This window comes from Oryctolagus cuniculus, chromosome 4 (genome assembly GCF_964237555.1).
Source record: "Oryctolagus cuniculus chromosome 4, mOryCun1.1, whole genome shotgun sequence".
Taxonomy (NCBI): domain Eukaryota; kingdom Metazoa; phylum Chordata; class Mammalia; order Lagomorpha; family Leporidae; genus Oryctolagus; species Oryctolagus cuniculus.
Window position 1 is genome coordinate 43,841,892 of NC_091435.1, and position 26,719 is coordinate 43,868,610.

The 26,719-nt window shown below is 35.4% G+C and overlaps 1 protein-coding gene across 5 annotated transcripts in view; it reads left to right on the forward strand.

Annotated features, from left to right (window-relative positions):
• Positions 1 to 26,719, forward strand: part of CADM2 (cell adhesion molecule 2) — a 1,119,939-nt gene that overhangs the window by 936,654 nt on the left and 156,566 nt on the right. For all 5 annotated transcript variants that reach the window (XM_051859417.2, XM_051859415.2, XM_008267104.4 and 2 more), the window contains one exon: positions 26,152 to 26,304. In XM_051859417.2, the coding sequence (XP_051715377.1) occupies positions 26,152 to 26,304 (153 nt within the window). The remainder of the gene's footprint in view (positions 1 to 26,151; positions 26,305 to 26,719) is intronic.

The window sequence follows — 26,719 nt, forward strand, 5'->3', positions numbered from 1 at the left end:
GGGTCACAGTTAATTCAAATATATTTCCAGAAAATATCCATATTTGTACCAAAATAGTTTATATTATGTGTATGGGGACAATATTAGTTTCTAAGAAGAAAACAACATATGTTTATATTAATGTTTTTTCAGAATAGCCATAGTAATTCACTTTTTTATCATTAGTTATTATTTAATATGGTAATTTCCACCTGTGGATGACTCTATATTTTAACTTCACCTAAATTAAATAGGAGCTGCTGGACATCAAACTATTCTTTAGACATTATTTTGATTACTAGAGTAAATATATAGTGAATGCAGAGAGATGTGTTTAAGCTTATCAGTATTATTTGCTTCATCATTAAAACAGAGGAGGGTGTGATGGATCATGAATTTAGAACTTATTTTTAATATAACGCTGACAACATTTGCTGGTCTCATCTCTGAGAAGTGAAAAGTAGAGATACAAAAATAGTTCAAAAATTTTTTTGCCAAAGAAACCAGATGACTAGAGTTGTATTCCAGATTTTTTAAGTGAGTTCAAGTACTTTTGACTGAACTAACGCTGGTCTCAGTTCTCTAGGATGCTAAGAAAAGTTGTTTACCTCCAGTCTCTGTGCTCAGAAAGGTAAAAATTCTGTGATTAGAGGTGTTTTGGGGAGAGTTGCACTAAAACAGTTTTAATAGGCCTAATTTTTTTTTTCAGTTTCTTAGGTCCTACTTTTGTTTAAATTACAATAAAATATGAATACCTTTTTTCCAATAAGCAAAACTGCGTACTCCCTGAAGTATATCGTGTTAATGACAAATAATCATGAAATTATTTTGTTTCCTGAGCTCAGCAAGATAATCCTTATATCTCTGGACAAACTTACTTGTTTTTAAGTTTGAGTACATTGGTCAACAGCAAATCTGCTCTTAAGTGCCTATGCTTCTAAAATAATCTCCACAAAGCTGTATAATGTTCTCTGGCTTAATACATATAAATTCTCTTCATTTTATGTTGAGTCTACCCTATACATTTGGAATACCCCTTCTATGATGTTGCCCAATTTTAGAGCTATGCTATTGCCTAAAACCAGACTCTGATTTTCAATTCAGAATTATACAAGAATTTTCAAAATACAGTAATGCACAAATTATATTAAAATCTCAGCTTCAAATAAAAAGTTGAGTTGCAATTAATTAAAAAGTAGATGTATCAATATTTCCCATATAGTATTCTCTTTTATATTAATAATGTTATTGACACATAGAAGTCAAATAAGTACCCTTTAATAACTTCTTCTCCTTATATATTGAAATGAATGTAATCATAAGATATACAAACTTTTGCATAAAATAGGGGCTCTGTTCTTTTTCCTCCTCAAAATTTAGTATTAATAGGTTAATTTTGGAATCTGAAAACATTTCCTGAAAAGGGAGAAATGTAAATATTTTCAGCATCATTGAAATTAATTTCTGCTGTTGTACTTCATAAGAGAGAGGGAAGATGTAAAGAAATGGTGTTACTGTGTTTCAATAAATCTTTATTTATAAAAGTAAAAAAAAGAGATGTGAAGACTGAAAGAACTAACTTGAAAAGGACTGCCTTTCAAGAACTGCATCAGGAGTGCTCATTTTAAACTGCTTATTAGACTTTCAGTAGACATGTCAAGTCAGGAGACTATATGGATCATTGGTTCAAGAACTAGGTCCAGGCTAGAGATACAAATATGGGAACTTTTAGCATATTGATGGCTTTGAGTCCACAAGACAAGATGGATGGCTATAGGCATGAGTACGGGAGTGGATTAAATTCAGTTTAAATCAAGTGTGTTCTTGTAGTAAAGCTACGAAAGTCAACAAGTGGTTAAGATGTTATGAGTGAAGGTGATCTTGACACAAATATGCCACCAGTGACTCAACAGCACTTTATAATAAGTTCATAGGAAAATGGAAATGAAAGGTATTTATTTTGATGCGAATAAATTTAAAATCCAAACATGGTTTTTCATATGAATTTCCATGAAATTTGCTAAAAGATTTTTTTTCCATTTATTTGAATAATAGAGTTACAGAGAGAGAGAGGTAAAAAGAAAGAGAGTGATCTTCCATCTGCTGGTTCACTCCCCAAATGACCACAATGGCTAGGGCTGTGCTGGACTGAAGCCAAGAGCCAGTAGCTTCTGTTGAGTCACCAGTGTGGGTGGCAGGGGCCCGAACATATGGGCCATCCTCTCCTGCTTTCCCAGGCAAATTAGAAAGGAGATGGATCAGAAGTGGAGCAGCCAGGACTTGAACCAGTGCTCATATGGAATGTCATTGTTGCAGGAGATGGCTTTACCTGCCACACAACAACGTTGGCCCCCTGATTTTTTTTAAGAACTCTCAAATATTTGATGAGTGAATGAATTTTATAAACTCGCCATGAAATCCAAACTGACAAAGATCAGAAGGGAGGGAATGGGAAGCATGGATCATTGAAAGTGTGATAGCATCAAAGAATGAATGAGTCTGGTTGGTTTACAGGAGTCTCAGTGCTGCCTGGAAAGATGACAACTGGTAATGAGAAAGTGGGATGTATGGAATTATGGGAAGGCTGCATGTACTGATCATGATTAAGTGAAAAGCACATCCATGGAGAGGCTAAAGGGATGGTGAGGATAAAATCTTTGGAGGAGAAAATCAAAGGACAAACAGCATGGTGGGAATAGTCAACTACATGAAAGCTATAGTCTTTAGCTCTCTTCCGATTCCTAATTGTTTTATCACATTTGTTAGTAATTTATAGGCCATTTTTAAGCATTTTTGAGATAATTACAGGACTTTTCCTCAATTATTTCGCTGGTATAAAAAATACAGATTTTCTCTAGTTATAAACAACTTGCATTACTAAATTAAATCCAAATTAGGAATATATATTAGGAATTCATTAGCTAAATAGGAACAATTTTGTTTGGTATTCTTTACATTTATGTCCATGGGAGATGGCCTGTAACTTTCTCCTTTAAAATATTTTTCCAGTTCTGGTAGTTTTAGCACTTACTAGTTCAAGTAATGCATTCCACTACTCAGTTCTTTTGAATATAATTTTAGGTATATGCTGTAGGTTCTGGGTGCTCAACTGTTGTGATATTTGTAAATACATAAGCACACACAAATACATATACATGTCTTCATCTTTCTGAACGATTTGCCTCCAAATTCCTCAAAGTAGCTAAAAATTTGCTAATCTTTTTACAATGACTGAACTTTTTAGCAGCACTTAAATTACTTTTTGTATTGATCTATGTTTTTCCCATTTCTATATTATTTTATGTTATAATTTATTTTAATGAAATTATTCCTTCATTTATTACTGCAAATATCTCAATCATACTTTATACTCTTTTTGCAATGAATACATGATTTTCAGGCAATTTTGTTCTGAAAACTCTGTGGAGGTAGAAATTGCTGTTTGCATTTTCTTCCTGCTCTACTCTCCTAATTTTATCTCACTCCCACTTTCCCAGCTCTGTGATCACGCCTGCCTTTCTTGAGGTTGCCTCTTACCCATTGTCACTTATCTGCCTAGGCTCCCACCATTTCAGGGCATGCTGAGGGTGTTGGGGAGATGGTATGGTCAGTTCTCAATTTCATGACTGTGTCTCTCTCTTCACTGCCAGGGACTTGCAAGTGTTTGATGCCACAGCCCAGATGGGAGTGAGTTTTCATTTCTCATTCTTAGCTTCCTTCAAAGAGCTGGGGAGACTCACTTTAGGCTCAGTCTTCAAGTACTTTCTTTCCCTGGTCTTTCTGTCTGTGAACACTCCAATCCTTTCCTTTCTTAGGAGAGAACTCCAGACCTGGAGTTAGTGCAGGCCTACAGAGCTACCATTCTCCACTTTATTATTCCATTTTATCCACTTATTTTATCTGGACTAGTTTGTATGTTTGTGTTTTTATTATATAATTTTTATTATATATTTGCAACAAATGTGTTGAATTAAAATAAGAATCTCTACACTATCTTATCTAGAAACTCAAGTACATTTGAATCAGCTTCTCTTGATGGGTTATGTGCTTACTTGTGAAATATATCATGGATTATAGACACCATGCTATTGAACTATATTGGCATTGGCAAGAAAAGAATTTTATAGTTTTATAGTTGGATGTGTAAAGGAAAATGCTAGGAGTCTAGCATTTTCTAACAGATAATAGCTATGCTTATTTTTATCATGATTTCTACTTAAGCTGTGAGCTAAACACAATACCACTGTTAAGACACAATAGTAACAGGTAACTAAAATATGTCATAGAGATTGATCAGTCGTGAAGGAGAACTGTGTTTAAAGAATACATACAAATAGAGAATCTCACTGAGGGTGAGAAACATGATTCTATGCAAAGGCCTATGGGTAACGGTTTTTCAAAGATGTTGAATTTGGAGCTGGGGCCTTCCTAGGCTGGACATTACAGAAACAGCCATGATGACAGAGACTCAGAAGTGGGCAAGTCTTGTAGTCATGAAAGTAGCTACTTAACATTTTTCTGAGAAGGACAAAATATATGTGGATAGCAAGAGAGCAGACTATATCTATGCACGTAGAAACATAGATTTCTTTCCTGGGTCTACTTACATTGTTACTGAGTCTATCTTTTTTTTTTTAAGACTTATCTATTTATTTGAAAAGCAGAATACAAAGAGGCAGAGGCAGAGAGGCAGAGAGAGAGTGAGAGGGAGAGAGAGTGAGAGAGGTCTTTATCCACTGGTTCACTTCCCAAATAGCCACAATGGCCGGAGCTGGGCTGATCCGAAGCCAGAAGCCACGATCTTCCTCCAGGTCTCCCACGTGGGAACAGCAGCCTAAGGACTTTGGGCCATCTACACTGTTTTCCCAGGCCATAGCAGAGAGCTGGATCAGAAGATGAACAGCCGGGACTCAAACTAGTGCCCACATGGTATGCCGGCACTGCAGGCAGTGGCTTCACCCACTATGCCACAGTGCTGGCCCGTATCCTATATTTTACTGAAGTTAATTTTCTGAACTTTAATCTCCACTGCCTATTTCATGCAGTCAGTGACCTAACTCCATATTCAAAGTTCCAAAATGATTTTCTTGACTCATTAGATTCTTATTTAATTACTTCTCTCCCCGGCTCTGATTTATGAATTTTATGCCACATTATCATTCACTTGTTTTCACGTTGCTTTGCAATTATCACCTACATATTTTATATCTGTAGGTTTAATCTCCTCCAAATAAATTGCAAGCTCTTAAAAATCAGTGCAGACACTTACTGCTTCTTTGGAGTTTCCTGTATACATATTCAGTGTTTTGAATGAAGGTTTTAATTAATAATTTATGTATTTGGAAGAAATATATATTAGGAAAAATAATTTGCATTCCCATGTTCTCTTTTGCAAATTTGTCTATATTTTTCTCTGTTTTCTTTCACAAGAACTCTACCATTCTTTTTCCTCTGAACACATAATATATATATATATAATATATGTAAACCTAAGTACACATATACAAACACATACACAACACATGTGTTAGATGTAAACACATATTTAACATGACACAAATAATTGTCAAGATGATATTCTAAGAAGGGTGATATATATGTAATTTAATATAATCTGACTGTAAAATCACTTTTTAAGATATATTCAGCATCTTAGAAATCCAGAAAAATAAGGCATTTTTAAAAACCATCAAAACAATATTCTTATCCCAGTAGAAAAGGTAACAATGCTTTGTCTAAGACAGTGTTTATGTCCATGTGCTGTCAGTCATTTTCTTTCTTTTATTAGTCTCAGATAGAAGATAAACAACAAGACTGACAGTCCAGTGTCCTTTGCTGTTTTGTGTCACCATCACAGAGAGACTATTATGTCGTCACTTAAGTCTGTCACTCTTGGTGGGTGCTCCTATGAGTCTTAAAAACTGTTTTCTTTCTAATCCTCATAAATACATACACAGACCACATAATGGTTAATGTTATCTCCGTATGAAAATATTTCCCATATCATAATACCTTCCCTCATAAATTATAGCATTTTGGCTTCTGCCAAAGTTTCCAAAGGACAGAGGTGTATTGTTTTAAAGATATGTTCTTAAATAAATGAAAGGTAAACATGACAAGATAGGTATATTTTCTCTTTCAAAATATGGGAAAACTTTGATGAATGTATACATCTGTGTAATATGTAAATCAAAAATAGTGAATTTTTACTCTTATGGGCATATAAATTCATGAAATATTTAGTGCTGCAAGATGAGATATTTTAAAAATTTCTTTAAATAATGTATATTTGTTCAGGAAATTAATATCTGAGCTCAAATAGCAATAAAATTGCTGAGGTGGGAAGCATAAGAAGGCTTTGGCTTGACTAATACAATAATTAAAATTGCCCGGGCTTTTTTCTCATATTTTCTGGAACTTCATTTCTTTCAATATAGTTTTAGTTCCACATTTTACAATAGTATTTTATGGTGTATTCATTGCTTAAAAAGATAGCAAATAAATGAAATAGTTAAATAACTAAATAAAATCAGTTTCAATATCCCTTTAATATAATTTGTTATTTAACAGCATAATTTATTTTTCTCATTTTAAGATTTTAAAAATAGATACAACTGCAATTTAAAAGATGAAAATTAGAATATTCAGAGAAATTTAAAGATGCATGAAAAAATTTCAAATTCCAACACTCCATTAAATACATTTTCTGCTTTATCTTATAACTAATATACTGAATACTTACTTTTACATTCTTCTGTTTTCAAATAGAGTTACATCATTTCCCCACTGTGATACTTTTTACACATGTAGTATGAAAACTTTCTAGTATGCATTACATCAAAGGTATGCTTCCTAATATTGCGTATTAAATTTACTTAATCTTCTTTCTTGTGATAAACAATGCTATGATGACTCGTTTGTATGTAAAGCTTGGTTGAAATTTAAATGGCTTCCACTAGGATGAGGTGACTATGTAAGTACTTCCCTATAATGAGCTGCCTGTTACCGTGATTTTCTTCCTTTCTGCCTTAAAGTATTTTCAAATGATTTTAAAAGAAGATTAAATGACATTTTTCTGAGAGCTTACATATATAATATTTTTTCTGTTGCAATATCATGTGGAAATTTGTTGGTTATAAAACTTCTGTTTCATAACCTTTAATCTTCAAATTGTGTTGAAATTGCTCCTTTGCTTTTTTCAATTTATTAACTGTTAGAATGAAAATACAGGTTAACATCAATCATAGAATTATCCTATTAATATGACTTAAATTAAAGCTGTCATAGTATTATCTGTTTTGATAATTTCTCTCTCTCCTCTCTCTCTCTCTCTCTCTGTGTGTGTGGTGTGATCATTTTTTTCTCCTCTTTGTACTTTGTTAATTCTGATTTCTGAGAACCCTCATGTTAGATATCCATATCATTGTTTACATTTTTCATTGCAATTACATTGCTTTCAGTACTTTAGTTCGGATGCTTATTTTTTTTTACTATCTCTAATCTCTGTCATCTCCTTTTTTTCCCCATGTATCCTGTGTTCTTTAAATTTTAGATTGTTTTTCCTATTCATCTTTATGCTCTTTTGAAATAGGTTTTGTATCTTCTATCTATATATGAAGATTTTAAATACATTCCTAATACGTGTTCTCAGTCTGCTTCTTTAGGAAAATGTGAGGTTTTTTTTTTCTTTTGATCATCAGTATTTTTAATAGGACCTGTATTCTTTTTTTACATGTAGGTCATTATTGGCAACATTAGCAAACCCCGAACTTTCTAGAGTGTAAGGCAGAGTTGTTTTAATTTCTCAAAAGCCGTGTTCAATGTAAATTTTTAAAATGTGATGCCTTTCTGTAACAGCGGATTCAGGAACCCAAAATTCTTTAATTTTGTGGCATTTCTATCACCTAGAATCTTGAAAACTTCCACTTCTAATCAGGCTAAAGATAGAGAAAATGAAAAAGTATGCCAACTTCTCAAAATCTCAGAGTGAAGTGAAATAGTTTAGTCACATCCATTGGCTAATTGTTCAATAATCCCCTATCACTGGATGACTATCTCCTGAATTCAAGTAGAGATTGTTTCCCACATTATTTTGTTATGTAGAAAATGAATCATCTTAACTGCATTTATTTAGGGATTTACTCAGATCTACTATGTGATGATATCAGATGTTCATTTACCCTCAAATTTACTTTTTCTCTTACAGTTGGATTATTTTCTAGGAAAATCCCAAGTTTCTAGCTTATTTAACCTCAGTAGATGCTGCAGATCTCAAAGGGGATCTTAGCTCTCTTAACTTTTCTGGGATCTTCAATACTCCTGAGTTCTGTTCCCCTTCACTGCTTCCTGTGCAGTGTTGTCAGTGTTCTCCCTATCCCCATCACCTGCCTATATTATGCTCATGATTTCCGAAGTTTTTTCAAGCCATGCCCAACTGCCACTTTCAGATCTAATTTGGATGGCAGGACATAAATTTTATAGTGCCTAACAATCTCCTTGTGATTCTTAATTAGGTTCTAAGACAAAGAGTCACCACCAGTTTGCTGTTTTGGTTGAACCACTAATTGTCTTTGAGTTCTCCCATCAGAATTACGTTTAATGGGAAAACTTCAAAATTTTTCTAGGAGATTGCATATCAATTTCAGTAATTTCGTTTTAATTTTTTATTGATTTATTTGAAAATCAGAGCAACAGAGAGAAAGAGAGAGAGGGAGGTCTTCCATCTGCTGGTTCACTCCCCAGATGGCCAGATCTGTGCCGATCCGAAGCCAGGACCCAGGAGCTTCTAACAGGTCTCCCACGTGGGTGCAGGGACCCAGGGACTTGTACTGTCTTCTACTGCTTTCCCAGGCGCATTAGCAGGGAGCTGGATCAGAAGGGGAGCAGCCAGGCTTCAAATTGGCATGCATATGGGATGCTGGCACTGCAGCTGGCAGCTTTACCCACTATGTCACAGCGCTGGCCCCAGTAATTTCTAAAAAGGGATTTATTTGAGTTTCTTGCTTAAGAGATTGTAGGTTCTAGATCCAGACGATCTGACTTCTTATGGGAATTCTGTTACATGCTAATGAGAGGACTTGGGGAAAGTTTCCTAACCTAACTGATGTTCAGAGTCCTCATTTTTAGAGGTGGAATAATGCTGGCATCTGTCTCAGCAAGAAGCTATGAGGATAAAAGGTGGAAAACTTACATAAACATTTAGGAAATATTTTCACAGACAGTGCATTCCATAAATGCTGGCTGCCATTGTCATCATCCTACCAGCAACACCATTACCCTCTGCAGCAGCAGCATCATGCAAACTGTCTTCCATGTGGGATTGTTCTTGCAGCCATCTGTAAGAAGACATTAAGTCCAGGCCAGCGCCGTGGCTCAGGGTTCTAGTCCTGGTCAGGGCGCCAGATTCTGTCCCGGTTGCCCCTCTTCCAGACCAGCTCTCTGCTGTGGCCTGGGAGTGCAGTGGAGGATGGCCCCGGTCCTTAGGCTCTGCACCCACATGGGAGACCAGGAGGAAGTACCTGGCTCCTGGCTTCAGATTGGTGCAATGCTCCAGCCGCAGTGGCCACTTGGGGGGCCAATGGAAAAAGGAAGACCTTTCTGTCTCTCTCTCTCTCTCACTGTCTAACTCTGCCTGTCAAAAAAAAAAAAAAAAAAAAAAAGACATTAAGTCCAGCTCCTGCTCCTCTATTGAGTACATGGTTGATAATCATCTAGTTTTTAAGAATTTTTTTGGTTTGCTTTCAATTACTTTGAAGAGTACTTTATTTTTGTTTTGTCATGTTGGGAAATTGAATAAAGTATTTACATCAGAAGGTTATTCTAAATAAGTTGTTGAATGTACAATAGAAGTGGTTTTGTAGCAAAGTATCTCATACACATGTATTTTTCTTATTCTGTCCTGCATTGGAAGGTCATTTTGCACACTCTCCCCTGTCATGCAGTCGTCTTTATCTCAGTGAAAGCTCTCTAAAGAGAGTCAGCACCTTTTCTGTATGGCAGGCTGGTTGTCGTGCTGCCTGCTTATCCAAGGCCAAGTCAAGCTCACAGCCTGTAAGTCCGTCTCTGAAAGCTTCAGAGGAAGCTGTGGCATCAGCAAGTATAGCGCGTTTGAAGCCTTATGGATCACGCCATGGATTTCCCTCTTGAGAATTAGCAAGGGGAGTGTGGGTTCAGAGCCTTTCCCTCAGGGTTTCAGAACCACCTCCACAGTAGATCTCATTTCAACTTAGCTTCAAAGTGGGAATTCAAAGCTACGACTGAAACATTATATTTAATGCAATAAAACACAATCTGTTCTATTATATACTTCGCATGATACATCTTTTAATGTGATACATATTTTTTTCTCATAGTTTCTGTGAATTTCAGAACATTACACTGATGAATTACTGGGGAGCATAGGCCTTTGCTATATTTACTCCAAAAGACTTTTACCAAATCAGTTTCCATCCGTTACACCTTGTGTATCTTAAGCTCTAAAACATCAGTCATTTTTATGGCTTGTTGACTTTTTTTTTTTTTTTTTTTTTTTTTGACAGGCAGAGTGGACAGTGAGAGAGAGAGACAGAGAGAAAAGTCTTCCTTTTGCCGTTGGTTCACCCTCCAATGGCCGCCACGGCCGGCGCACCACGTTGATCCGATGGCAGGAGCCAGGTACTTATCCTGGTCTCCCATGGGGTGCAGGGCCCAAGCACTTGGGCCATCCTCCACTGCACTCCCTGGCCACAGCAGAGAGCTGGCCTGGAAGAGGGGCAACCGGGACAGAATCTGGCGCCCCGACCAGGATTAGAACCCGGTGTGCCAGCGCCGCAAGACAGAGGATTAGCCTAGTGAGCCGCGGCGCCGGCTTTGTTGACTTTTTTCTCCTGCCCTATCTCAGATTGATCCTCCTGTTATTTATTGATATAATTATTTATATTTAATGTATATGCAAATTATTATGTATATTTATACAAAGTACATATTTTATGCACAATATAACTAATTATATATTAATTATTGGTATAATATTATATATAATGCAAATAAATATGCTTAGACATTCTAAGATTTTTGCATTTTTACTGTAGCAACATATTAAGCTATGTTACCCCTTCTTTTTAATCCATGTAATTAATCTAAATCTAAAATGTGTTGTAATTTAAATTTGAATCTCATGTATTTTTCCACATGGATGATTTTCTAAAAGTTAGCATATAATTTAATATGAATTAGAATTTAAAAACAATTTATTAAATTAAAAAAAAAGGTGGCGAGGGAGCCTTACACTTTGGCATAGTGGATAACGCTGCTTCTTGCAATGCCAGCATCTCATATGGGTGCAGTTCAAGATCTAGCTGCTCCACTTCTCATCCAGCTACCTGCTGGTAGCCTGGGAGAAGCATCAGAAAATGGACCAAGTCCTTGGGCCCAAGCTGCCCACATGGGAGACCAGCAAGAAGTTACTGGATCCTGGCTTCAGCATGGCCCAGCCCTGGCTGAAGCAGTCATCTGGGTAGTGAATTAGCAGATAGAAGACCTCTCTCTGTCACTCTCCCTCTCTCTGTAACTTTAACTTTTAGATAAATGAATAATTTTTTTCTTAAAAATAAAAAAAAATCCTGATTATATTACACAGAGAAAAACAATTCAAATACTACACAAAATATTTGAATTTGTTTTCAGAAACTAGAATATTCTTCAAATTCTACATAGTAAATTGTGATTCTTCAGATTTTTTTTTTTTTTTTTTTTTTTGCTTAGAGATTGATCACTTTCTCATATACATGAGGGTATCTGAGAAATAATATTCATGATTGTAGGAACCTGCTGATTTCTCAGAAGGACTATTTTGTTTGTGAAAGATTCTCCTATATCTCCTCCTCCCAAAAAGGGAAAAATTAGCATAAAGCAGACAAATTGAAGTAAAGAAGGGAGATAAAATGATTGAAATTTCAATCAGAAATGTTTATTAACAATGAAAAATATTAAACATGTTCCACAGAAAGCTATGGACTGTTACTAATGAATTTTTTATTCTTTTGATATCTTTTGGTTTTGCCCAAAATCTGAAATATAAAAATGGAAAAAAAAAAAGCATAGGAAAGTGTTTAGTTCATGTAACAATTATGTTATCCCCTTAATAAAAACAGAGCTCTTAAAAAATGTAATCTAATTTCAGGCTGCAGGAGATGTGGCTTTGGTTAATTAGAATCACACACAGGATAATCCTGGGTCATTTTCTTTTCCTCTGTTGCGAACATTAACTGAAGGCATTCACAGAATATGGAACCCTATAAGGGTGCAAGATGGCAAATACCAAGTGTTGGCTCCCCTATTTAATGAAGGCAGATGTGTTCCTTTCCCAGTGTACCTTTATGTATACATTTCCGTAATAGCATGACAAATAGTCATCTTGTCTCTTTGATATAAATGCTCCATGAGAGCTATACCACATGGCTACATATATTGTTTTTATGGTTGGATATAAAAAATGAATTTCATTTGTATAATGAGAAGACAAATATATTGTAGGGCGATGAAAACAGTGAGAGCTTACTAAAAATATTTAGTTCAAATACCTTATCATTTTCTTGTTCTATGAATTCAGACCAATAGTGAGCTGTATCAAATTGCAAACTGTATCATATTCTGAAAGATATTTTCTTGAGGAAAATAAGAAATCATATCACAATCACCTAGGGAAATTCTGTGTTTGAAGAAGCAAACAAGATATTCACAAACTTTTCTTTGTTGTTTTGGGAAGAAAAGCTTTGCATGGATAAGATTGTTGAAAATCTGACAAAATGTACTTATTTAATTTTGAAGATTATGTACAAAAAGTCTTCCTTTGTAAGAATAGCCATATTAGATAGACAGCAAATATACAGTAAAAACAATTGTGAGGTATTTATGTGGAAGAGTCTGTTAGCAAACACCATCTTTATTCAATAAATGAGTATTTTCCACGTATTGCCACATTCAAGAATGTTATACAAGTAATACATTGTAATTGATATTTTATGTTTAGGAATTATTTATTCTTCAAGGCTTAACAAAAATTCTAAACACTAAAGTTGCTAAACTTGCATTTTCCTGCTCTACATGCTGAGCATGTTTTGTGTTGTTATATTACTTCTAATAATGATCAGGTTTTTTTTTTTTTTTTCAAATGCACTCAGTATATCAAGTCAGCAGAGAGCGGATTGTTGATATTTTAGGTCTGAGTTATATAAATTAACTTTTTGCTATGTTCTTATGCCAACTGACAAATGGTGTATTCTTTATTCCTTAACTAACCATTGTTTTAAGAAGAGCAATGCACAATGAATAGGAACAAATATCTCTAATTGATAAAAATGGATAAATACAAAAAGTAATAATAGAGAAAGGGAATCATGGATGTAAGGTATATTTTACATATTGAAGTTTATATACATACATGTATAACATCATATATTGTGTTGCTAATACTATTTTATATAGAAATTTTTAAAACTTACCAAAATGGCTTTTGTCATTTCGGATGTCACCTTAATCAATACACTTTTATGTACTTCCTAATGATTTCGTGTTTTTCTTCCTAACTCCTTGTTGTAGCATTTGCTGAGAATACTGAAAGTTGGGAGAAACAGAAACAATCTTGAGTGGATGCATGCTAATTTTATTAAGATAAAACTGTGAAACAAGCTTGATTATCTGAACAGTTATTGAATCATTAATTTATAAGTGCTTTTAGCATAAAATATAGCCAAAATAGAGCTGAATGATTTTAAAATATGGGTTAATAATGTCATTACAATTAAAGTGCAGCTCATTATTTGAAAAAAAAAAAACATTAAAAAAACTAACAAAATTTTTAACAGAATGACGCACATGCACCCACATGTAGAATATAATACACACGGGGCCTAAGTTATGGCTAGCAGGTAATACCACAGCCTGTAATGCTGCACAAATATAGGAGCCAGGTCGTGTCCCAGTTGCTCCATTTCCAATCCATCTCACTGCTAATAACATGGGAAAAGCAGCAGCAGATAGCCCCTGCCACCCATGTGGCTTCCTCCAGATGAAGCTCCTGGCTCCTGGTTTCATTTTGGCCCAGAGCTGGCTGTTTTAGCCACTTGGGGAATGAACCAATGGATGGAAGATCTCTCTCTCTCTCTCTCTCTCTCTCTCTCTCTCTCTCTTTCTCTGTGTGTGTGTGTGTGTGTAAATATTTCAAATAAAAAAATAAATATTTAAAAATATATATAATACACAGCTGAGTTAGTGATTCTTGATAAAGGATCACAAAATAGGGCTGGAGGTTGGCATTGCGCCTAAGTTACCAGGTGGAATGCCCACACCCTGTCTCAGAGTGCATGTGTTCAATTCCTGGCTCTGCTCCTGATGCCAGCTTCCTGAAAAGGTGCACCCTGGAAAGCAGTAGCTACTGGTTTAAGCATTTGGTTCCCTGAAATCCACTGGGAGATGTGAATTGACTTCCTGGCCCTTTGTTCTGGCCTGGCCCAGACCCTGCCAGGCATTTGAGAAATAATGCTAGTAGTGGGTATTTGGGTGCATGAAGCAGCAGACAGGGAGTCTGTGTGTCTACCTGTCAGTCTCTCTCTATCTCTCTGCTTCTGCTTCTATACTCTAAAAAAAAAATCTCAAAGTTTATAGCGTTTATCCTAAGTGAATTTCAAAGATAGAATCCTGATGGTCATCACAAAGGACACATTCTCCTACAAGGAGGGAAGGAAAACAGTCTTGGCAGGAGACCAGATAGTCATTGCTTTTAAACAACTTTATGATAAGAACTTTTAGCCTCATGAGCAAACCCATGCACATACTGAAGAGTTCAATAGATATAGTAAACCTGGATGTGGTAAACCTCACAAGCATTGAATATCCACACATCTGAGTAGGATCAAATGATCTCCCATTGACATGCCAGATGCTCTGCTCTGAATGTTATCTTTTCTAGTGAAAACTTTCCAAGATTATATGCACATATATATATATACAAATATATGTGTATGTATTACACACACTCTGATATGTATTCACATGTAATATTTATTAAAATATGTACCAAATATAGGCATGCTAGTAACTTCTTTTTCTTCTTTTTCAAATGTGTTATATGGATAGATTGTAAGCAAGTTGAAATCAGTATACATATTGGTAATTTGGGAGTGTGAGTGGTAATAGTGTTTCCATTTACCGACAGTTGCCTTACTGAAAATTTATTTGGAAAATTCTCAACTGAGATTTCACATTTTAGAGATTCCATGATTATCTAGGGGAGTTATAGTGTTTTTTTTTGTTTTTGTTTTTTTTTTTTTTTTTTTTTTTGACAGAGTGGACAGTGAGTGAGAGAGACAGAGAGAAAGGTCTTCCTTTGCCGTTGGTTCACCCTCCAATGGCTGCTGTGGCCAGCGCACCGCGCTGATTCGAAGGCAGGAGCCAGGTGCTTCTCCTGGTTTCCCATGGGCATACAGGGCCCAAGGAACTGGGCCATCCTCCACTGCACTCCCGGGCCACAGCAGATAGCTGGACTGGAATAGGGGCAACCGGGACACAATCCGGTGCCCCGACCGGGACTAGAACCTGGTGTGCCGGCGCCGCTAGGCGGAGGATTAGCCTAGTGAGCTGCAGCGCCGGCCTACATGTGTTTTTTTCAATATTGAAGTAGAGTTATGACAATTTACTTTAATTGGAAAAAATTTATATGTAATTTCTTTTCAAATTGACATCAGAATTAAAATTAAATGAGTACTGCATTTGTTACTCAAAAATATATGCATATATATGTATGTAAATAATGAGTATTCATTTGTAATTAATTTAACTTATACTAAATAATGGATCTTCATTCATTCTTTACAAAATCTATAATTACATTTAGTAGCTAATGGACAGTAATTTACTTCCTGACTTCTATTTTTAAAAGACTTATTTATTTGACTGAGTAATAAACAGGGAGAGACAGACAGAAAGAGATCTTCCATCTACTGATTGAGTCTTCAAATGATTTCAATGACTAGGGCTGGACCAAGCTGAAGCCAGGAGCCTAGAATTCCATCTGGGTCTCCCATGTACGTGGCAGGGTCCCATGGTCCTGGGTCATCTGCTGCTGCTTTCCCAGGAACCTTAGCAGGGAGCTGGAAGGAAAGCAGAGTAGCTGGGTAGCAAGCAGGCTTTCTGATGTGGAATGCTGGTGATGCAAGCCGTGGCTTGACCTGCAGCACAACAATGCCGGCCCCCTTCCATGTTCTTAAACTAGGGTCATGCTCACAGCTACCAATATGACAGAATCGATAGAATATAACCACGGTGTTACTTGGTTTTGTTTATTTTGTTTGCATGTAGAAAGTCAGAAAAACAGAGGCTAAGATAACATCTTTACTCCCCCAAAATGCTGACAAAAGCAGAGATCAAGCTAGGCCAACGTCAGGAGCCAGAAACTGCATCCAGATCTTTCATGTGTGTAGCAGGGAACCAACTGAGCCATCACCTGCTGCCTCCCATGCAGCACATTGGCAGGAAGCTGCAATCAGGATCAAAGCTGGGACTTGAACACAGGCACTCTGATATGAGATGTGGGCATCCTAAAAAGTATCATTTAACCAAACGCCCTCCCTAACAATGCTACTTCTGTAAATATCTCCTAATACTGAATCCATGACAGTGTTTACATCCTCACATTAATAAACACGATAGGTTCATAATTCTTTTTACATAATTTAGTAACAGAATTTGTGTATGAAAGCACACCAAAATTACAATTATTTTAGAGAAATGATGTCACCTCCTGTTGTGAGGGTTACTGAGGATCTACATCACTTTTTCATATACAGACACTAGAACATAGCAGTATAATGGTGCAAAGAGGCTATCGTAGCATGGAGGAAGTGACTAAATGCCCAGTAATCTTTCCCCCTTGCTATTCATACAGCTAGACTGCATTCTCCTGCTTCCGTTGAAGTGTGGACATGGGCCTCAATCTGGAATGGAAAATGAAATGAGTTGCATCTACACTCCCAATTTTCTGTCATCCAGTTTCCTCACATTCATTTCCTCAAAATTCTTTTCTTTCAGAAGATTTTTTCTGTTACAAATTAAAAGTAGCAGTTTCAGTTTTTTGTGTTTCTATCATGTACCCTGCCCTCAGAGGACTTGGAGCAGTTATTTGTTGGTAGATTATAAAACTGCTTATATTTTAAGGCTCTGAAAGGTAACCATCCAATCCCAGAGCAAATACATATGACAAAGACAGAAGCTAAAATGGTATGATAGGTAGCTAAAATATAAATGATGACTGGAGCGAATATGTCTTTAGCTTTGCTGAGCCCTTTTCACCATATGACAGTATCAGAATAGGAGTAAAGCAAAGTACATTTGCAAAGTCTGAATCCACAGGTTGTCAGGCACAGAACACACTAGGAAGTATAGGATGATAACTCAACTGTTCTATAGATTTTTGGTTACATAATTAGAATTATGTTAAAATACAGAATAAGTCCATAATGAGATCTTAGAAAAATTAGTTTTTTAGTTTGAATTGTGGATACATTCTTTTATTTTAATTCATATTAATAACATTTTAGTGCTATGGCAGTAGGAGCTTCTTTTAAATCTAACCTACAAAATTAACAAGTGTCAGGTGCACCGAATCTATTAGAACATAAAATTTTCAGCTCACTGCCATATTTATATGCATCAGTTTTTCTTGAGCTCATTTTTTTTCGCTTTCTCTATGAGACAATTCACTTTGAGGCAACTGCCATTGTGCTTACTGGTTTTTACTTTCAATTACTCATTCATTCACTTATTCACTAGAAAGAATTGGAGTTATATTCAGATCACTGTGTTAATTACTCTGGGCAGGAGGAAGCAGTGGCTTGCACAGCAGGAATGTTCTCTGGAGCAGGGGTGGGGAACCTTTTTTTTCTGCTAAAGACCATTTTGATATTTATAACATCATTCACAGGCTGTACAAAATTATCAACCTAAAAATTAGCCTGCTATAGATTTATTGCATTTCCAGTCCTGCCTGCAGTTGCCTTGGCAGAGACAGATCAGATGATTTCATGGACCTTTTACAGCTTGTGGGCCGGATATTCTCCACCCCTGATCTAAAGGTTACCTTGTAATAATGTAAATGATACTTATAAGACCAGAGCAGATCAAGGTCATCTTAAATTTCTCTCTAAATGAAGAAATAGCTATTGAACTCTATTTTATTTTTATGATCCTGAGAGCATAAAGGAAGATTTGTATATGGTTGGAAGCAAACAGAATGGGCGGATTTATAAATAAAGTAATACACTAACTGGAAATATTAAGTACAACTTGAGGACATACAGAACCAATAAACATGCCTTTCGATGAAGAGGCGTGGATAATTTGAAATATTTGAACAAATGCTCATATTTTTGTAATCCGTGAGACATTTTGAGAAGGAATGAGAAAATAGATTACAAAAGTATAAACCATAAAACATGGTCCAGACCTTCGTGGACTTACGTCACCCAACTGGGTAAATGTTGCTTGCAGAGGTGTTAATACCATCAGGATATGGCTGTGTTATAGAGGCAGTACATGGACTGGGCTTCAGGAATTAGAGAGTGAAGCAGTAGGGGGCTCTGCCTTAGTAGAAATTCTCAGGAGGATCCTTTGAGGAAGACCCTCTGAGGGCTTCAGCAAAGGCAAGAAGTCAAGAAAAGAGAAATTAGCATGGAGTCAATTTCATTCCTTAAACACATTGATAAAAAAAAAAAAAAAAAAAAAAAAAAAAAAAAAAAAAAAAAAAACCTCCATACCCAAGTTTATTCAGTTTAGCATGTTTTACATTTGGTTAAGATTTCACCTTTTCCAATGTTTCTGAAGAAGAGATTACAAATATAGGAACATATGAAGGGATATTTTGTTTTTATGCATTTGAAATAAGAAAAGCTGGAGTTTAAAGACTGAAATTCTATCACTGAAAAACTTCCTTCAAATAGTGATGCAGTTTCCAGATTTATTGCTTAGATTCCATTCGCATTTCTATTCTAAAACTCCATTTACTATGGTTTCAGTAAGAAGTGAGTCCAGGCTGAAACTTGGTATGCCAAATAGCAGCTGTCGAGCAATGGTTGTTTTTACCAATTTTCCAGAAGATTGATTTAGATTGTTTTATGTTGTTTGACTGCAAAAGAACAAAACAGAATAGGATTCGCTAGTGTGATATTTTATTCTGTCTGTTTTAAGTTTTTTTTTTTCCCTAGGACTCCTTGTACTATTGTAGATGGCCTACACTAATTTTAATATTTTAAATAAGAATGTATTAGGCTATCAAGAACTAAAGTAACATTTAGATAATAGGAGTATCTAGATTTCTTTCTTTCTGCTTCCTCTTCTGCTGTTTCTAGAGGTATATTTTGGTATCACACACCTCAAACTATCAAGCATAAAGTAAGACCAGAGTTAAGCCCATTTATAAGCTTATGATAATTTATTGGACTTAGTTTCCCTTTCTGACTTACTAAGATACAGATCTAGTTAGCAGAAAAAAAAAATCATTCTGGTGAATCCAAACAAAATTGTTCTTCTGAAACTTCAATTCCCTTTCTGGTTCTGACCCCTTGGGAAAGTAGAGATATTAACTTAAAAATAATAGTGGCTGATGGGCAGCATGTCAATTTGTCTGGTGACCACAGAGAAATTAATAGGAGCAAAGCAGAGTAGGTAGTAAGCAACAGTCTAAGGGAATAACATGTAGAAAGCAGCTTTGTTACATAAGGTGAGAAATCTGCTACCTGAGTGATAATTGGACAACTTTAAACACAAAGTCAGTAAGAGTTCTTAGATACATCTCTCCTTTAGGTAGGATTTGGCTTACTGTTCTCAATACATCTCAACTCTCCATTGGAATCAAGTGGTGACACTTGGGTGCGGAAGTTGTGCACTGAGACCAAGAACAATGAGGGGTGACATAAAAAGTCTCTTCCTTCCTTCCTTCCTTCCTTCCTTCCTTCCTTCCTTCCTTCCTTCCTTCCTCCCTCCCTCCCTCCCTCCCTCTCTCTCTCTCTCTCTTTTCTTTCTTTCTTTCTTTCTTTCTTTCTTTCTTTCTTTCTTTCTTTCTTTCTTTCTTTCCTTTCTCTCTCTCTCTCTTTCTTCATTTATTCCTTTCTTCCTTTCTGTCAAGATATATTTTATTTATTTGAAAGGCAGAGTTAGAGAGAGAGGGAGAAACAAAGAGAGTCTTCTATCTGCTGGTTCGCACGCAAAATGGCTGCAGTGAGGTTGGGCCAATCCGAAGCCAAGAAACAGGAGCTACTTCTGGGTCTCCCATGTAGGTGCAGGGGCCTAATCACTGGGACACCTTCCGCTGCTTTCCCAGGTGCATTAGCTGGGAGGTGGATCAGAAGTGAAGCAGCCAGGACTTGAAGCCACACCCATGTGGAGTGACAATGTTGCAGGCATCACCTTAACCTTGTAGGCCACAATGCCAGGCTCAAGTTTCTTGAAATCCCATCTGCAATGTTGAAATTATTTTAGAAAACAGAATTTACTGGTTAAATACTATATGCATTTTAAAACCTTTTATATGTGTACAATGATTTTCTTGGCTAATGTCTATGAGAGTAAGGTGGTGAAATTTAAGTGAGAATTTGAGAAGCCAAGATGACACTTGTAATAGCATCTATCATTCAATGTAGGTTTTTCTTCAGCATTTCACTGAAAATATAGTGTACTACAATTACAAATAACTTAGTTTAAATATTCATTTACTATGAACTACCCAAAGTGCTATTAATATTTGCAATTATGAAATATTTTCAAAAGATCAACAATCCACATATTCAATTTAATCTAATCAAGCACATATGGGAGTTTAAATGTACCATATATGTGATGTCATGCAGGAAATACAAAAATGTATAACAATCTTAATTTAACCAAGTTTTATGTCAAATATGAGAACTAAAAAAATCTAAAATAATGACATTTTATTTGTTTCATTAATATTCTCTTAAAAATTGTCACATAATGAAATATTTTAGCATACTTTGCATGCCCCAAAATGTGCATAAATTATTATTCATTGGAAACCAATTTAAAGATATTTTAAAAAGTTTCTGACAATAACTATGTGATTACCTTTATAAACATAACAGCCAAGGAAGGAAAATTCTTAATGGAAGGTCAGAATTTGCTATAGGTTCTCCAGTAAATAGTGTCAGATACATTTAATAACATTGTTGTCATTAAATTAATTTAGTTTGAAACTAACTAATATACAACTTATTAAATATGCCAGCGACTTTTGTTTGCAACAGTTACGAAATGTGACTTATTCCCCTTAAGGAATTGTTTAGGAATATTTACTTTACTGAGCACGAGTCTCAGATATTCATTTATATGATTGATGGACCATTTAGAACCAGTGGTATGTTGGGACGGTAATCTTATCCCACAGTTAAGTACTGTTTAATAGATTCTTACACATTGGTCAGCGCTTCTTATTTGCAGCTAAGAGGAAATCCTCCAGCAGTCAAGAGTTTTGAACCATGAAACCACCTTGCCAGAGACGGGCAGGCACCTAATGGCTGACGAGGCATGACCTTAGAGTGACCTGCCCTAACGCACTTGCTCATTTTTAATCTCTAAAATATATGAGCAATTCCCTTTCCTTCATTTATTACACATGCTGATTTCATCTCTTAAATTATTCATTTCTAGGGCAGTGTTTTAAAGTTGTTTTTATTTATTTTGTTAATTTTGCTATTATTTTAAAAAATGTTTGAGTTCTTATTTATATTTTAAAAGCAGATTTAGGCAATGATTAAACTGTATTCTCAAAGGGAAACTCATTTTTTAAGACTCATTCCAACTGATATTATAATTGTTTATTCACTATACTTTGTGGACTTACTATGTACTAAAATTATGTACTTACTATGTACTAATCTCTGATTAGCGACTACTTCCATATTAATTTGGATGCTCTAAGTTAAAATGACAGTATGGTCAAAGTTGACTCATTCGTATTTCAAATCATTTAAAATGAACTATCATTTTAGTTAAAAATTTGTGTAGCATGATGTTTCCAGCTCTTTCATGCCCAACATTGTGTAAATGGGACACTTTTTTCTTCTTTTTTTGGCTTCTTTCCCATGGAGGACCCTGTGGAGAGATATTGAAGAGGACTTCCTAGTTCAGTTCTTTTTCCCCTCTGTTCTTATCGGATGTAGGCAGAGTTTAGCTCTCCGTTTCAGTTCAATAGTCATTTGCTGAATGCCTACTGTGCAGATGGCAATGGCTTAGGGTGCTGAGACAGTGAGACAAGTTTCCTGTTCACAGGGCGCCAATTGAGTTAGAGTATACCTTATAGGACCATTAAAGGTTTTCCTTTATTCTTTCATATTTGAAGTGCTGTTTTAAAGTGAACTGTAGATGACTTTGTATTTACAAGCTTGAAAAGATTAACTTTGTGGATGTAGGATTTGCTTAAAACAGTCTGTCAACTGAAAATTAGGCAGCTCTGTTTTTTATCAAATGAACTATGAATAAATTTTAATAAATAATCTGTTTACTAACTTTAGGAGTTTCTTGGGAATATGTTATCTGGTTTAGAATATATATTTACATGTCAGTTCTAAGATTCTAAACCAAATACCTTATAATTTCATGTGTCAATTATCTCTAAATAACATACATCAGACTGGTGCACAATTTGATAAGGGAATTCTAAAGATTCATATGGGTAACCAGTAAAAAGCTTGTATTAAAATTCAGGTGTTCTGCTTCTCAGAAATTAGTTTTCAGTTGGTCATGGCTGAAAATAATCATAAAAAATAACTCAAAATATTATATACTTTGAGTAGTTAAATGGATTGATTGAAATATTATAGACACTAAAATAGTTAGTTTATCATCAAAATTCCAGACACAAAACGTTTTGATAATATCACTGTAGATATGTTTTAAGGCACTTGACATACATACTGAATGATCTCATTCAGTCCTCATGATAATCCAAAGATGGAAACAAATGAAGAATTATTCACCAGAAACCTGACCTCACATAGGTGTCTACAAGCAGGTCCTTTCATTTCAGCCAATGCTTTTAGCCTTGTTCTGTTCAAAGAGTTTAAATATGAAAGTTTTATATTTGTTCATTTTAAATAATTCAGTTTGATCATATTTTCCACAAAATAGTCTGCCCAAAAGAAAATTAAATTCCTTTTGTCAGGATTCTTTGAAAATTGTAAACTCTATCTTTATTACTATGACCTGTGTTAGGAGAAATGAACTTAAACACAGGATAGATAACAAGTTTTAGCCATGTAGTATCATTACAGAAACTACAGGAAAATGTAGGTAATTTTAAAATATAGGAGATATATATAATATATAAATACATATGGTATATATAAAGGCCCCTTTGTTTTATAAATATGTACAATGAAATTGAAGCTTTACCATCCTAACCATTTTTTCTACTTGACCATATGTACACACTTTTTAAAAATTTGGGTTTTATTGTGTGTGTGTGTATATATATATATATAACTGTATACATATATACATGTATATATATATATATACATTTATACATACATATATATACATGTATATATATAGTTGCAGGCATATCTTTCACCTAAGTTAACAGATTGTAAATCTATAAAACAATATCACAACTGGGAAATTGACACTGATAAAATCCGTTTATCTTATTTAGCTTTCACCAATGTTTCATATTCTCATGTGTATACATACATGTGTATGCCTAAGTATGCCTGTGCACATGTACACAGGTGACTGTATTGAGTTTTTGACAATGTTATTTATGTGTAGGTTCACATATTTGTTGCCACAGTCAACACACAATGCATATCCATCAAAACAATTAACACTTATGCTATCCTTCTAGAACTACACCCATGTTCCTCCTTTCTCCTCTATTCTCTGCTGTCCCCAATCCTTGGAAACCAATCATCTATGTTCTATGTTCATAATTTTCAATTTCAAAACATATATAAATGTATTCCATCATAATTTCTATAGAGAGCTTTTGAGAGCATGACTTTTTATTAATTTCTAGTGGTTTGGTATTGTAATATACATACGTGACATCACAATCTACTAGTAGCAACAATTTACCATATCAAGAAGTTTTTAAAATGTGCTTTTGCTAGATCTGTTTGCCCTGTATGGTCTTAAATATTCTTTTAATATATTTATATATATTGTTGAACACTACCTCAATTGATGTTATAATTTCTGTTTCAATCACAATAAAATTTAGAAAACTCAGGAGAGGTATAATCTATTAACCTATGTTTTTGTGACATTGGTTCTGCCTTCTTTTTAAAAATTATGTATTTACTTATTTGAGAGTCAGAGAGACTGTTAGAGAGAGCTACTCACAACTGGTTTATTTCTCAAATGCCTGCAAATGCTCCAGGCCTGGCAAAGGGCTGAAACAAGCAGTGAGAAACTCAATCCAGGTCTCCTACATTGGAAATCTTATGAGTTTGTGGGTAGTGGGAACCAAATCATTTGAGTTATGGCTCTTGCTTCCCAGAGTCTGCAGTGGCAGGAAGCTGGAGTTAGGATGAGAACATCAAACTCCAATTTGTGACAGCATTGTCTTAACTAGAATTTTAACCAGTAGGCCAAACACTTATCTTTTTTTTTTTCTTCCTTCTTTCTTTCATTTTCCTTTCACAAAAGTCCAATATCCAAATTGATTGTTTTTGTCATTTACTATTTTTCTGGTATTTTGTATAACCAGTAACTTTTTTGAAATATCCTGGATATTTTGGCTATTATGTTAGGTGACTCTGGATCTTGTTAAATTTTCCATTCTATTTTAGGAGACAGGTACCCTGACCTGGTGCTTAGTAACACAAGTCCTGACTTACAATACAGGGGCTGTTATTCTCACAATTTAATTTAGAGACTCTACGGTGCTATTTGGTCAATATGATTGTTTTAACGTCCCTGGATCTCTATTGATGTCCTCTAAGGAGGCACCTGGGACACATCCTCAGGCCAGGCTGTTTGTTGGTCAATGTAGGATATTGGGTTCTCTAACTCGTGAGAACATCACTTCTGGGGCCGGGATTTGTAAAGGGATCCTTCAAATCCCTCAATGGCAACTCTTCATGATCACTAGTGGGGGAAGGGGAGTCTCAGGGCTGATGGGGAAAGATATCACTTCTCTTAACTGTTGATTATTGGTAAGCCTCACACTTGATTCCCCTAGCAGGTCAGCCAGTCTCTATTGCTATTTCTGGGAACATTCCCATTTGAACAACAAGAAAACAGGAAGCTATCTGTTGCTAGCTTGTGGTTGGCGGAAGTGGTGCCTGGGTCATCTTTTACTATTGGTTGAAGAGCCAGAGTATTGATCCTTGGGTCCTGGTATTCCTAACCTGGCCTTTTTCCTCTTTCACCCTTTCAGAATACTCCTTTGGTTGCCTCTTGCTTAATTCTAGATTTTATAGCTATACTTTTTGGAACACATGATGATAGCTAAACTGGTTTCGTTTTTCCCCCAAAATGAGTGAAGAGAAAAATAATTAGATGAGATACTAACAGAGCTCCTGTGAAAATAAGTTCCATGGTGGAAAAAGTGACTTGAACCAGGGGATAGAGTAACATAGTGTACAGTAGAGGTGGAGTGAATTTAAGCACCAGGTAGCTTCAGGTGCTTTTTTAGCAAAATGTCAACTCAGGTTTAAATAAAGTTCAACAAGCAATTCTAGAGCAGAGAGCTTTACATATGCCACTATTCTTTGTGATGTCTTGAATGGCCTGCAGCAGCCATTGTGACCCAAAGTTATCTGTTCATCGAAATGATCCATTTTGTTTATAGTTTTCTTGACATTGGCATTCTATGAAAGACACTGTGGAGGAAAGCCATTTCTATCACCAACAGCATCTACCTCATTCAAAACACTGTACTAGATGCAATCATTTAATTAAAAAGTTATTTCAGAGAAAAAATGAGTACTTAATTCTACTTTGATCTTAAAAATCTGATAAAATATTCCAATACTTAAACCTTCCTTTAAACTCTTTTAGGAACTAAGATTTAGATGTATGGGCAAAGTGTAGGTTTATTATATTGCATTAAAGATATGTAGTCTAAAAGTACTCCCTGTTTATCATATTGCTATTCACATTTTCAATATTTTTTCTGTGCAGCTCTAAGGGACAATAGGATCGAGCTGGTTCGCGCTTCCTGGCATGAATTGAGCATCAGCGTCAGTGATGTGTCTCTCTCGGATGAAGGGCAGTACACCTGCTCCTTATTTACAATGCCTGTCAAAACTTCCAAGGCCTATCTCACCGTTCTGGGTAAGTGCAAAGGACTAATGCTGCATACTCACGAAACCAGAGACATGTATAGGAAGACAGCAGCATGCTTAATAAAAAATAGACTTTGGAGATCATACTAACAGATATACTTTAATTCCTTCTCTGCTACATTATAACAAAAGGCATTTAAAAATCATTTGGTCACTTTCCCCCTTTTATAAGTGGGCAAAGGGTAGTTTGAAGATTTATATGACAGCTGGAGGCACAAGCTGCCATCTTGTTTCTTAACCAGTAATAGAGAACAATTTTTTTGATTTCTGACTAATTTTTGGTTGACATAAAAAATTTGTTGACACAAAACATGATCCATATATTTTGTGCATCCACATCCTTTAATAAAATGACATAATATTGCGTTCAACTTGCATGTGTAGTGTGCTTTTCTTTTGTGATG